Raw genomic sequence first — 13015 nt, 5'->3', positions numbered from 1 at the left:
GAAATGTGTCTACTGATCACCCTGAAAACAAGTTAAAGATCTACAAATAAATCCATATTTAAGGTAAGCTTTCAAGTAACCTTCCATTAAACAAAAATAATTTTTTAATTTGAAATGGCTACCTTCTAATTGCATGTTTTGGTAAGCTCCAGATTTTCTTTTACTAACACAAATCATTCTCTGAAGCAAAGTTCTCATTCTTGGGGGGAAAAACCAAACTGTAGGGTGACTCTACCAAATTTTCTCACATATTATCACCTTTAAATATTTCCTTCTTGTATCTCAGCCAATTTCCTCCTCAAGGATATTTTCAATTTTTGTATCAAGTCCCTGATTAAATGATACTAATGGATTTTAAACACTTAGCATAGTGCCTGGCACAGAATAAACACTTAACGTAAGTTAATTGCCATTATCTTCATTACAATTATTATTATTATTTAGAGATTAGGAACTTCAGGTTCCCCCAAGGGGAAAATTATACAGAAGAAAATAAAGTCTTGTCTTTTCAATGTTCAGTGAGTATACTGTGCAAATTTAAATTATGATGCCAGCAGCAATGTTATACTTAATATGATAAAGCAAACTTTTTTAAAAAAACAAGTATCACCACAATAGAATACTACAGAAAATAATCATTACTAACAATCTAAAGTAACATTCTATGTATCTGGTTACACATTATTACATATCGTTTAGTACAACAAATAATGTTTTCCGTACAGGTCTGTATTACTGTCAGTTCCTATAATAAAAAAAAAAAAAATTAACAACTAATTGTGCGTTATAATATAAACTCAAATATCATAATCTTTGGAGTGCCTATAATGATGAATGGTAAGTGAAAAATATTTTCATGTGAGTAAAACTTAGGTTAAAATTATTATAAATCCTTTAAAAATAAAAGGAATCATAAATAAGTTGCATAAGACTCTAAATCCTTTGCCTTCCTAACAGTTGAAAAGGCATGCCAATGAGCAAAAAATTGAAAGAGAACAAAAGGAGGGCAAAAAAGACAAAAGCTGCTAGGGTACCCAACAATTAAGGAAACAGGCATACTTTTAAGGGTAAGACCAGATCCCCAGATGACATGCCACTGCCATTTTACTTGGCAGTGGCTTTTACCTCAAAGTGATATACAGGTCAGCTCTTAGGTGGAAATCGGTGTCAGATTTAATTATACTGTGGTCAAGGAATACTCAAAAATAAGAAAATCTGTTGCCTTTAATATTACTACATTTTAGGTGATAGTCATCCTACTACCTTTATCATATAAAACATGAGACAAAGTATCAGTATTAAGATTTTTTACTTACTTTTATTCTTCCAAATGTTTCATCAAAGGGGTTTTCTACTATCAAGGAAAGAAAAAGAGAGAACTATTAGCATCATTTAAGAATGAGAATTAGAATCCCCCTAAACAAGCCCTCGGAAATGCCAACATGTACTATGCTAAAACTGAATGTAAACATGCAAACAATATATAAACAAACTGATGATAATAAAGGTTGGGGAACTAATTTTTCAGACTTACTATATTTACCATTCTCACTATGATTTTGTGGTTTGCTCTATAATACTTAGAGTGACTTGGTTCAAGTCCTAGCTCCACTACTTACTAGCAATGTGACCTTGAACTACTATCTACTTAGCCACTCTAAGTTGTAGTTTCCTCTTCTGTAATGGAAGGATGTAATGATGATACCTACCTTATACAGTTGTGAGGATTAAATCAGATAAACCATATAAAATGCTTGGCATAGTGTCAAACACTTAATATATGTCACCTATTATCGTTACTATTAATGACTATCATTTCTTCACCTTAACTTGGTTTCTCTTCAAAATATAGACTAAAGGCAGTTACTACTTGAGGAAATCTATAAGATGCTTTAAAACTGAATAATTCATTTAGAATTCTTACTTCCAATGATTAAAAAACAAAACTTCCTAGTCCTTGCTAACATCTGGAAAAGTGGCAAGAAACAAATATACACATCAAAGTAGCTAAGAATAAAGTCTCAGTATTAAACAACTTCTTACTTCTAACAAATATTATAAAGAAAGAATTTACCACTTTCCATCCAACCTCCATACACCCACCCTCCCCCGAAAGATACAAACAAGTTCATGGCTGATTATGTAGCATCTCTCTGGTTATTACTTAGAATCTCCTCCTTTTCCTCTATTTTAAAATTGCATGCAAAAATATTCAAAGTTTTCAGATACCTGGATCTCTATAAGCCAGGTCACAACTAAGACTAACTGAGCCTACAAAGTAGTTCACACTGACCAGGTTTCCTTTCTGAGGTGCTTTTCTATTTTTATTTGAGAAAACAGGAAGTCCCATAGGAACCAGGAACTGCCTGATTCTAAGAAAGTTCATGTGTGAGACCAGTTTAAGTTAAAAGGTACAATAAAAAAACAAGGCAAAAATGTATTCTGCTATCATCTAAAGGGATTTGGTAATGAATTTTCAGACATCAGTTTTCTATAAAGCAATAGGGTTTTCATGCTGAGAAAGAAAAAATTTTGAAAAACAGAAGATCAAAAGTACTCAGTACGGGACTAGGAAGAGGAATATAGCTTAAAGATTAAATAAAATGTTAAGAATCAGAACATGCTTAAACTAAAAAGATACTTTTTAATAACACTAATTTTAATTAATGTAAAATTTGAACAACTTAAAATAAAGCCATATTTAGTTCAATATACTACCAAAAATGCTTTTGTCAATCTACTTAAAATAAACTGGTCAAACAATACTAAACAATGAGTATTTTATTTGCCCTCTATAAGAGTAATTCTAAAAAATATTAAAACATGCAATCCTAAAAACAGGTTTTAATATCTATGAAGAAAGGCCATGAGAGGACCATTTTTTGACTGCTTACAAATTTGTTTCTGTCAAAATTATTAAATGGAAAACTAGCTCTTCAAGTATCTCTATGAAAGTATTACTGTAGATTGTGGACGCTCTGCCACTAGACTGCTCTACTATGAGTTTCTCATGACAAGGGATCACGTGTATTCATGTTTGTATGCTTGGAGCCAAGCATAGTACTGAACATACAGTCAGTGCTTGAAAAGTACTATTTGAGCTGTCTAGGCTAAATCTGCCCTTCTTTACTCTACTCTATGTGTTAACACTGAAGCAAAAGTGTTAAACTCTGCAGGAAGCTGGAGAAGGGTATGTTCTGAGTAACTGGGAAGGGAGAGGAATAGGATAACAAAGAGAAAGCCAAAGAGCAGAACAGTAATTCTGTTGAAAAACACCGCTCTGCCATTTGTATCTTTCTAAGTTTCTGCCTCTTGTCTAATAGGCTTAGATACCCGAGAGTGTACCATATCTGAAAGCCAACAATATACATACCTACTGATAAAAAAATGTTCCCCAACTTCCTGTGACAACTGTCACCTATTAAATTAACAGATGGACCTATTAAATTAACAAAAGTAAATGTAGTCTTGAGGTTAAGTTTAGAAAGGAAACTCCATCTAAAAACAGCAATTTTAGCAAACCAAAAGCATTTTTATGCATCTAACTTTTATTCCCCTAAATCATTTCAGTATTTCTAAAACTACATCAGTACTTTTTATCTCATCCACATTACCTACAATTTTTAATGTATACAACAAATATTGTTACCCCTAGTGAAAACATTCCTCTCTCCCCCTGCTAACTAGGCAATTGTAGAGAAGAAACCATATTCCAAAAGCAATCTACAGCAAATGCCACCTCATTTTTTAGCCTCTTTTCTAGGGATGGAAACTGAGAGTAAATTACAGTTCTTATCTCTTATCCTAAAGCAATGATAATGCCAAGTTGGTATTTCAAACTTATTGTCCTCCTATATCCCCTACACCCCGAACAGCTTCTCATTACTGCTTTTTCTCAAATTCTCTTGGTGTGGCCATTTCTCCTTCATTTTTCTTGTTCAGATTATTTCAAACCTCATATATACCAAACTTTTTTTTATAAATGTCCTTAAATTTTGACTTCTCTTCTTCGGACTATCCTAATAATTGTAAAAATCAAAGTCCTAAAAATATTTCTTTAATTATACTACTAGACCCCTCAAAATGGTCCAATGATTTCTCATCACATTTTGCTTCAAGGAACTAATTCTAATCTTGTGATACTTTCCTACTTACTTTCAAGACACATTGTTTCTTCTCCTTCTCTAAGCCTCTTTCTCTCACATAAATTGCAAAAAAATGTTACTAGTTTTACTGATCCTTTCTATCAAGTGTAAACTTTTTTCCATTCTCTTAGGCTGAGATCAAATTGTCAACCATTATGAATTCCCAGATAAAAAGGAAAAAAATGAAGTATATTATAAATGTATGTACATTGTTTTTTTAGACATAAGGCTATTGCACGCTTAATGGACAGTATAGTGTAAGCATAACTTTTACAGGCACTGGGAAACCAAAAAACTCTTGTGACTCCCTTTATTGCAATATTCACTTTATTACAGTGTCAGGAACCAAACCTGTAATATCTCCGAGGTATGCCTGTATTCGCAAAGTATATGTTTAATGTTGACCAAATGAACTGATGTCCTCCTCAGGAAGGCCCCATTTTGGTCACTCAGTGGCAATAAAGGGAAGAAAAGTCTGTGGTGACCAAAGTTCTTTTACAACTCAGAAAGAAAGATAAAGTTTATTCATTTAATAAGTATTTATTGAATAGTTGGTGCTAAGCACTGGAAATGTGGCTGTGAATAAAATAAATGATATCTCTGCCCTCAAGGAGCTTATATTGTAGAGGGGTTAGAAAAGACAATGAGCAAATACACTTTTAAAATATATAGTATGTCAAATGGTTCTAAATGCTTTGGAAATAAAACAGCAGGAACGGTGCTAGACATGTGAGGGAACTTCTGTACTGTTTTCCATAGTGACTGTACCAATTTACATTCCCACCAACAGTGTACCAGGGTTCCCTTTTCTCCCCTTTTCTCAGATTGCATTTGAATAGAAACCTGAGAGAGCTGAGGGAACAAGCCGTGGACTGGGAGGGAAGAGATTTACAGACAGAAAGAACAGGAAGTGTATGGGCTGTGAAGTGGCGGCATGCTTGCCATACTACTGGAACTAGAGCAGTGTGGATGAGAGGGCAAGTAGCAAGAAATGAAGTCAAACTGGTAAAATTATTTAAGGGAGTTGGTAGGTAAGATAATGTAGAACCTTGAAGACTTTTTATATATTACTCTGAGCAAGAAACCTCAGAGAATTGGAAACATGTTATCCGGCTTATGCTTTAAAAGAAAGACACATGTAATAAGTGACAGGCCACTCTCTGGATTAAGTTTAAGAGTCCTAAACATTTAGATAATGAATGATCTGCTATTCATGAACCAGGAAAACTGAGGAAATAGTACATTCAGGGTACTTTCCTCCTGCTTTCTCTACATCAGCACAGCCAACTGCAGACAGCCTCAACATTTTTCTGTTCTGAATACTTGAAACTATTACCAGTCATATAAAAATATTCTGTCAGAAAGAACTGAATAGACATTTTTCTAAAGAAGATATACCTGGCCAACAGGTACATGAAAAGGTGCTCAACATCACTAATCATTAGGGAATTGGAAATCAAAACCACAGTGAATTATCACCTCATACTTGTTAAAATGGCTATCCTCAAAAAGATGAGATAACAAGTTTGGTGAGGGTGGGGAGAAAAGGGAACCCTTGTACACTGTTGGTGGGAATGTAAATTGGTACAGTCACTATGGAAAACAGTATAGAAGTTCCTCAAAAAATTAAAAATAGAACTACCATATGATCCAGTAAAATCCCACTTCTGGGTATACATCCAAAGGAAATGAAAACAGGATCTCAAAGAGAGATCTGCATCCCCATATTCATCGCAGCGTTATTTACAACAGCCAAGATATGGGAACAACCTAACCGTCGATGGGTGAATGGATAAAGATGATGCAGTACGTATATACAATTCAGCCAGGAGACAGAAGGAAATCCTGCCATTGGCAATAACATGGATGGACCTTAAGGGCATTGTGCTAAGTGAAATAATTCAGACAGAGAAAGACAAATACGGTATGATATCACTTATATGTGGAATCTAAAAAGCCGAACTCAGAGAAACAGAGAGTAGAGTGGTGGTTACCAGGGGCTGGGCAGTGGAGGTAATGGGGAAATACTGGTCAAAGGGTACAAACTTCCAGTTGTAAGATTAACAAATTCTGGGGATTTAATGTACAGCATGGTGATTATAGCTAATAATAATACTGTATTATAAACTTGAAAGTTGTTAAAGAGTATTTCTTAGATGTTCTCACCACAAAAAAGAAATGATAATTATGTGACAGGATGGAGGTGGTAGCTAATGCTATGGTGGTAATCATTTTGCAGTACATAAATTTACCAAATCAACATGCTGTACACCTTAAACTTACACAATGTTATATGTCAATTATATCTCAATAAAGCTGGAAAAAAATTTCTGCCAGAAAGGCTCTGAGCTTTTGATCTTTCTGATCTTCTTCAAGCCTGCATGTTTTTCCTTCTCCTTCATTCTGTCTTTAAGGTCCAGTTTGCAGCTCTCCTGCATGAAGGATGCCTAACCACTGCAGCTTATCAGGACCTTCCTCTTCTCAGAACCTCCACGTATTTACTCTCAGTATCCCACTACCTTAACTATTTGTTGTTGTTTCCTCCACCAACAAGACTACAAAATCTCTACCTGCTTTGCAGATACTGGGTGCTAAATATATGCCGAAAGAATAGAAGCTTGAAGGCACAGTGCAGTCTCCTAGAATAACAGCTTCACCAATGCCAGAGGGGTACTATAATCCGGCTTACTCTACAAGATTCTCCTTTGAATAAAAAGGAAATAATATTTCTTGAGCTCTTGATATGTTCCAGGAATACTGATGCCACGCTTTTAGGAGGTAGCTCATTTCATCCTTACACCACTATTTTACAGCAGGTATTACCCCTATTTTTATGGACAGAGAAACTGATGCATGATCCTTCAGGTAAATGCAGTTTAAAGAGCTGGGATTCAAAAAGATGGGATTCAAACCTATGTCTGACTCCAAAGCCTGCATTCTTTTCATTATAGAAAAAAACTACAGAAAAGAAAATATTTATTCTATTTGGTTTAAGGAAAACATTCTTCTCTAGAACTTTCAGGTTTGGAATCATTAAACTTTAATCTCCTTATGATGTAATGCATGAAAAATGCCCAAAATCGGGATAAGGAGGAAAAGACACTGCTTTTGGGAAAATACACTGATGTCTCTTAGATGAGGAAAACTCTTCAAAACCAAGTTCTCTACTAATTGTAGTCTAGAAAAGATTTTCCATGACCTATCAAAACATAAAGTGTCTGATGACCACCACGGGCAGCATTAATCATTGCCCTTCTCTCTGCTGCCATGCCACTTTGTTCTTAACACTGCTATAAAACTTACCACAAGGCATCGGCTTTAAAAAAAAATCATAATTTTCTAATTTAGTACCATACCACATCTAAACAATATTTTGGCTTCATCTGGTAATGTAAGATATTCACAAACATATATCAAGTTGCCTACTAAGTGTCAGGCGTTATGCTGGTTGCAGGATATTAAAAAATGAAAATACATAAGCCCTGAACTCAAGAGGTTCAGTCTGGAGGGCAGTAACTGCAGATATGTTCTTTCAAAATCTCTTGTAATTCTAAAAGTCTATGACCTTAAGGCTAGGTTTTAGTCTTTGGAAACTTCAAGTCATCTAGGCAATTAAATTCAGCTACCTAAATGACCAATTATCTCTCTGAGTTGTACCTTTTTGTAAACAGACATTCAAATTCTCAAATCCCATCTTCTAGCATTAATGATTTAAACAGAGCATAATTATATGTGAAGAAGTGGGGGGTAAGGGGGAGGGCAAATGTTTCCAACAGCTGCAGAACACTGCACCTGTATGGCCAACACTTCTGCATTTCACTGCCAGCCAGACTGATCTAAATATGGACAGGGTGAACAAGGCAGTACATTCTTTTGCAACACAGCACGCTGCCCATTTGTTCTCTGAAAGTTCACCTATTGTTTCACGGCTCTGCCAAATATGTGGTCATTCTAAAGCACAGGAACAGTTCACTTGAAGTGTACTTATTAGTAAACTACTGTGAATATTGAGATTAAATCAGCAATCAAAATAGACAAAATTATATGGACAAGAACTGTCTACTATAAAACTTGCCTAAGGTAAACTCTTATACCACCTTGTTCTACTCATAAATAACCTTTCCATGTTTACCCCACTTATCTATCTGGATTTACAGAGGTACAGACCTAGATGGGGATAATCAGTGCAAGAGAAGGGAAGGAGGGCAAAAACGCAAATACTTCTTTACTTCTCATATCCTACAAGACTCCCAACTTTTCACTGGTGCTATTTTGAGAGGCAACAATCCTGTGCTGCTTCCAAATAAGTTTTCTTAAAGAATAACAGAATATACAGAGTGATTTTATAAAATAAAAACAAAAAGGGCTTTAAATGTGGTTATCAAAGTACTAAGAATATAGTGAAAACTGAAATAATGTATCCAAGGAAATAAAAGGTCAAAACTCATAATTAAATTGGCAATAGTCTTACTATTTGATTGGTTCTTATTCTTCATCTCTATATAATAAGGAACATTATGGTCTCTTTCAACCTTGTGGTCATTTGAAAGTCTCACATTTGCTCACCATAAAAATGAAGACTTCCTTGGAAAAAACTGATAACAGACTGTAATTGAAATTGTTATTAAATTTTTGTTTAATCTTCATTCAAGCACTAATTTCACATTATAATTGTACCCCAAGTTTGGGATCTCTGTAACAAAAGCTGTAAGAAAGACTTCTAACCATAGACTGTTCAACAAGTATTAATGGAGCGTATTCTATACACCATGTTCTGAGAACATGCTGCATACGGAGTAGTGGAGATAAACGAGTAGCTATGATATAACAGCTATAATATATATAACAAAAATAGCTATAATATAATCAATACCTTAGAGTTTAGAATAGAGTGCTTTAAGAATTCAGAAGGGGATAAATAATTTCTGTGTAAAATAGATCTGAGCCTTAAAAATAAACCAAGAGTAATAAAATGGGATGTACTAGAAAATGCAACATTAATATATCTCAAAAATATCATGCTGAGTGAAAAAAGCCTCACAAAAGAGTATTCTATGAATCCATTTATATGAAGTTTTAAAACAGGCAAAGCAAATCTATGGTGAAAATGATCAAAACAGTGATGGAGTATTGACTGGGCAGGAGGAAACTTACAGAGGTGACGGTAATGTTCTATATCTGTAAGGATTTAAGTTACACAGCTGGAAGCACTTGTCAAAATCATTTGATGGTACATTAAAGATTTGTGCATTTGACTACATGCAAATCTTACCTAAAAAGAAAAAAACACCTCACTCTAGTTAATAATATACACGAAGTATGGAAGGGTGGAATATCCTAATATCTTCAATTTACTCAAATATATTTTTTAAAAAAACAGAACGGTGGATGGAGTGATGAATAAGATATATAATAAAGCGAATATAGGAAGTGTGTAAACTGTAGACTAGGTGTGGGTATGAGTGTTCACAGCACAATTCTTTCAATTTTCTGTTTGAAATGTTTCATAATAAAATGGTAGGGGAGGAAAAGTATAAAAAAACAAAACGATGAATATTCGTTGATGGTGCTAAAATCATATCAGAGAACTGGTAAAAGGTCACTTCAATTCCTAGATACATTAGGTTAAACCCCAATTTTAAAAGCTGCAGCTTATTGTACAAGAAAAAAATTTTTCTTCCTTACAAATCAGTCTAAATTCTTAACAAATTGAAAACTGAAAAAGAAAATTTCCTCTTCTTTTGCAAAAAACTAGAAGAGTTACTGTAACATAAGGGGTTTTTTGTTTTGTTTTGTTTTAGAAAGACCTGGCTATTATAGTCCCAGTTTTAAAAATTCATATAATTCACAGTTACAAATATGAGTTTATCTTTTTTACTAAAATAGTGTCATAAAGTTGGCAGATAGGGAAGTAGCCAAAATGTAGGAGCCTGTGTCTAGTAATTTTTAAAAAGTAAATGTTTGACAAACATTCACGATTATTTTCTAACACGCTTAACCTACTGAGTTGGAGATAATTCATCTACCAATGATTTTACAAGACTGGCTTCATTTACCTAAAATAAAATTAGTACTATCGGGTTGGCCAAAAGGTTCGTTCAGTTTTCCCATACGATGGCTCTAGCGGCACTTAGCTGTCTTTAACTTCATTCAAAACAATTTTGTTAGATTGCATTGTGACAGCTGTCATATCAGCGTGCATTTAAAAAGAAACTTATCAAAATTGATGAATTTTTGTGTAGCCATGTTTTTAATATTGAAGATGGAAGAAAAAAGCAATTTCCTGCATATTATGCTTTATTATTTCAAGAAAGGTAAAAACGCAACTGAAACGCAAAAAAAAAAAAGATTTGTGCAGTGTATGGAGAAGGTGCTGTGACTGATCGAACGTGGCAAAAGTGGTTTGCAAAGTTCTGAGCTGGAGATTTCTCGCTGGACGATGCTCCACAGTCGGGTAGACCAGTTGAAGTTGATAGTGATCAAATCGAGACATTAACTGAGAACAATCAATGTTACACCATGCGGGAGATAGCCCACATACTCAAAACATCCAAATCAAGCCTTGAAAATCATTTGCACCAGCTTGGTTACGTTAATCTCTTTGATGTTTGGGTTCCACATAAGTTAAATCAAAAAAATCTTCTTGACCGAATTTCCGCATGCAATTCTCTACTGAGTAATGAAAACATTCTGTTTTTAAAACAAATTGTGGTGGGCGATGAAAAGTGGATACTGTACAATAATGTGGAACGGAAGACATCATGGGGCAGGCGAAATGAACCAGCACCAACCACACCAAAGGCCGGTCTTCATCCAAAGAAGGTGATGTTGTGTATACGGTGGGATTGGAATGGAGTCCTCTATTATGAGCTCCTTCCGGAAAAACCAAACGATTAATTCTAACAAGTACTGCTCCCAGTTGGACCAACACGATGAAAAGCAGCAAGAATCAGTCAACAGAAAATGCATAATCTTCCATCAGGATAACGCAAGACCACATGTTTCTAGATGACCAGACAAAACTGTTACAGCTTGGCTGGGAAGTTCTGATTCATCTGCCTATTCACCAGACATTGCATCCTCGGATTTCCATTTATTTCAGTCTTTACAAAATTCTCTTAATGGAAAAAATTTCAATTCCCCAGAAGACTGTAAAAGGCACCTGGAACAGTTCTTTGCTCAAAAAGATAAAAAGTTTTGGGAAGATGGAATTATGAAGATGCCTGAAAAATGGCAGAAGGTAGTGGAACAAAAGGGTGAATACATTGTTCAATAAAGTTCTTGGTGAAAATGAAAAATGTGTCTCTTATTTCCACTTAAAAACTGAAGGAACAAATTCAAAATGGATTAAAGACCTAAATGTAAGGCCAGACACTATAAAACTCTTAGAGGAAAACACAGGCAGAACACTCTATGACATAAATCACAGCAAGATCCTTTTTGACCCACCTCCTAGAGTAATGGAAATAAAATCAAAAATAAACAAATGGGACCTAATGAAACTTAAAAGCTTTTGCACAGCAAAGGAACCCCTAAACAAGATGAAAAGGCAACCCTCAGAATGGGAGAAAATATTTGCAAACGAAGCAACTGACAAAGGATTAATCTCCAGAATATACAAGCAGCTCATGCAGCTCAATAGCAAAAAAACAAACTACCTAATCCAAAAATGGGCAGAAGACCTAAACAGACACTTCTCCAAAGAAGACATACAGATTGCCAACAAACACATGAAAAGATGCTCAACATCACTAATCATTAGAGAAATGCAAATCAAAGCTACAATGAGGTATCACCTCACACTGGTCAGAATGGCCATCATCAAAAAATCTAGAAACAATAGATGTTGGAGAGGGTGTGGAGAAAAGGGAACCTTCCTGCACTGTTGGTGGGAATGTCAATTGATACAGCCACTATGGAGAACAGTATGGAGGTTCCTTAAAAAACTAAAAAATAGAACTACCATATGACCCAGCAATCCCACTACTGGGCATATACCCTGAGAAAACCATAATTCAAAAAGATACATGTGCCACAATGTTCATTGCAGCACTATTTAAAATAGCCAGGACATGGAAGCAACCTAAATGTCCACTGACAGATGAATGGATAAAGAAGATGTGGCACATATATACAAAGGAATATTACTCAGCCATAAAAAGGAACGAAATTGAGTTATTTGTAATGAGGTGGATGGACCTAGAGTCTGTCATACAGAGTGAAGTAAGTCAGAAAGAGAAAAACAAATACCATATGCTAACGCACATATATGGAATCTAAAAAAACCAGTACTGATGAACCTAGTGTCAGGGCATGAATAAAGACACAGACGTAGACAACGGACTTGAGGACACAGGTCGGGAAGGGGAAGCTGGGATGAAGTGAGAGAGTAGCCCTGACACTACCAAACGTAAAATGGACAGCTAGTGGGAAGTTGCTGCATAGCACAGGGAGATCAGCCAGATGCTTTGTGACGACCCAGAGAGGTGGGATAGGGAGGGTGGGAGGGAGGCTCATGAGGGAGGTGATATGGGGACAGATGTCTACATATAGCTGATTCACTTTGTTGTACAGCAGAAACTAACACAACATTGTAAAGCAATTATACTCCAATAAAGATATTTAAAAAAAAAACCTGAAGGAACTTTTTGGCCAATCCAATAAATTAGCAAATTAGATCACTAGCAAATCAAAATATCAAAATATTACAGTTAAAAGACTTTAATGAGTCAGTCTATTCCTTCTAAAAATTAATTCTGATATCTTAATAGAGCATCCATAACTCAAAGAATATCTGATAGAGTTACTGATTCCTGAATCTGACTAGCAAATAAAAGTGAAGTTCCCATTCAAAAAATGTTTAATCCAAA

The 13015-nt window shown here is 35.0% G+C and overlaps 1 protein-coding gene across 2 annotated transcripts in view; it reads right to left on the bottom strand.

Annotated features, from left to right (window-relative positions):
- LEMD3 (LEM domain containing 3) overlaps positions 1-13015 on the bottom strand; it is a 66741-nt gene that overhangs the window by 33443 nt on the left and 20283 nt on the right. The window contains exon 2 of one of the 2 annotated variants that reach the window (XM_059936419.1): positions 1317-1354. In XM_059936419.1, coding sequence (XP_059792402.1) covers positions 1317-1354 — 38 coding nt within the window. The remainder of the gene's footprint in view (positions 1-1316; positions 1355-13015) is intronic. The other variant, XM_059936420.1, reaches the window with a different exon arrangement.

This window comes from Balaenoptera ricei, chromosome 10, assembly GCF_028023285.1.
Source record: "Balaenoptera ricei isolate mBalRic1 chromosome 10, mBalRic1.hap2, whole genome shotgun sequence".
NCBI classification, from domain to species: domain Eukaryota; kingdom Metazoa; phylum Chordata; class Mammalia; order Artiodactyla; family Balaenopteridae; genus Balaenoptera; species Balaenoptera ricei.
Note: the sequence above shows the minus strand (reverse complement) of the source record. Positions and strands in the feature narration are given on the sequence as shown.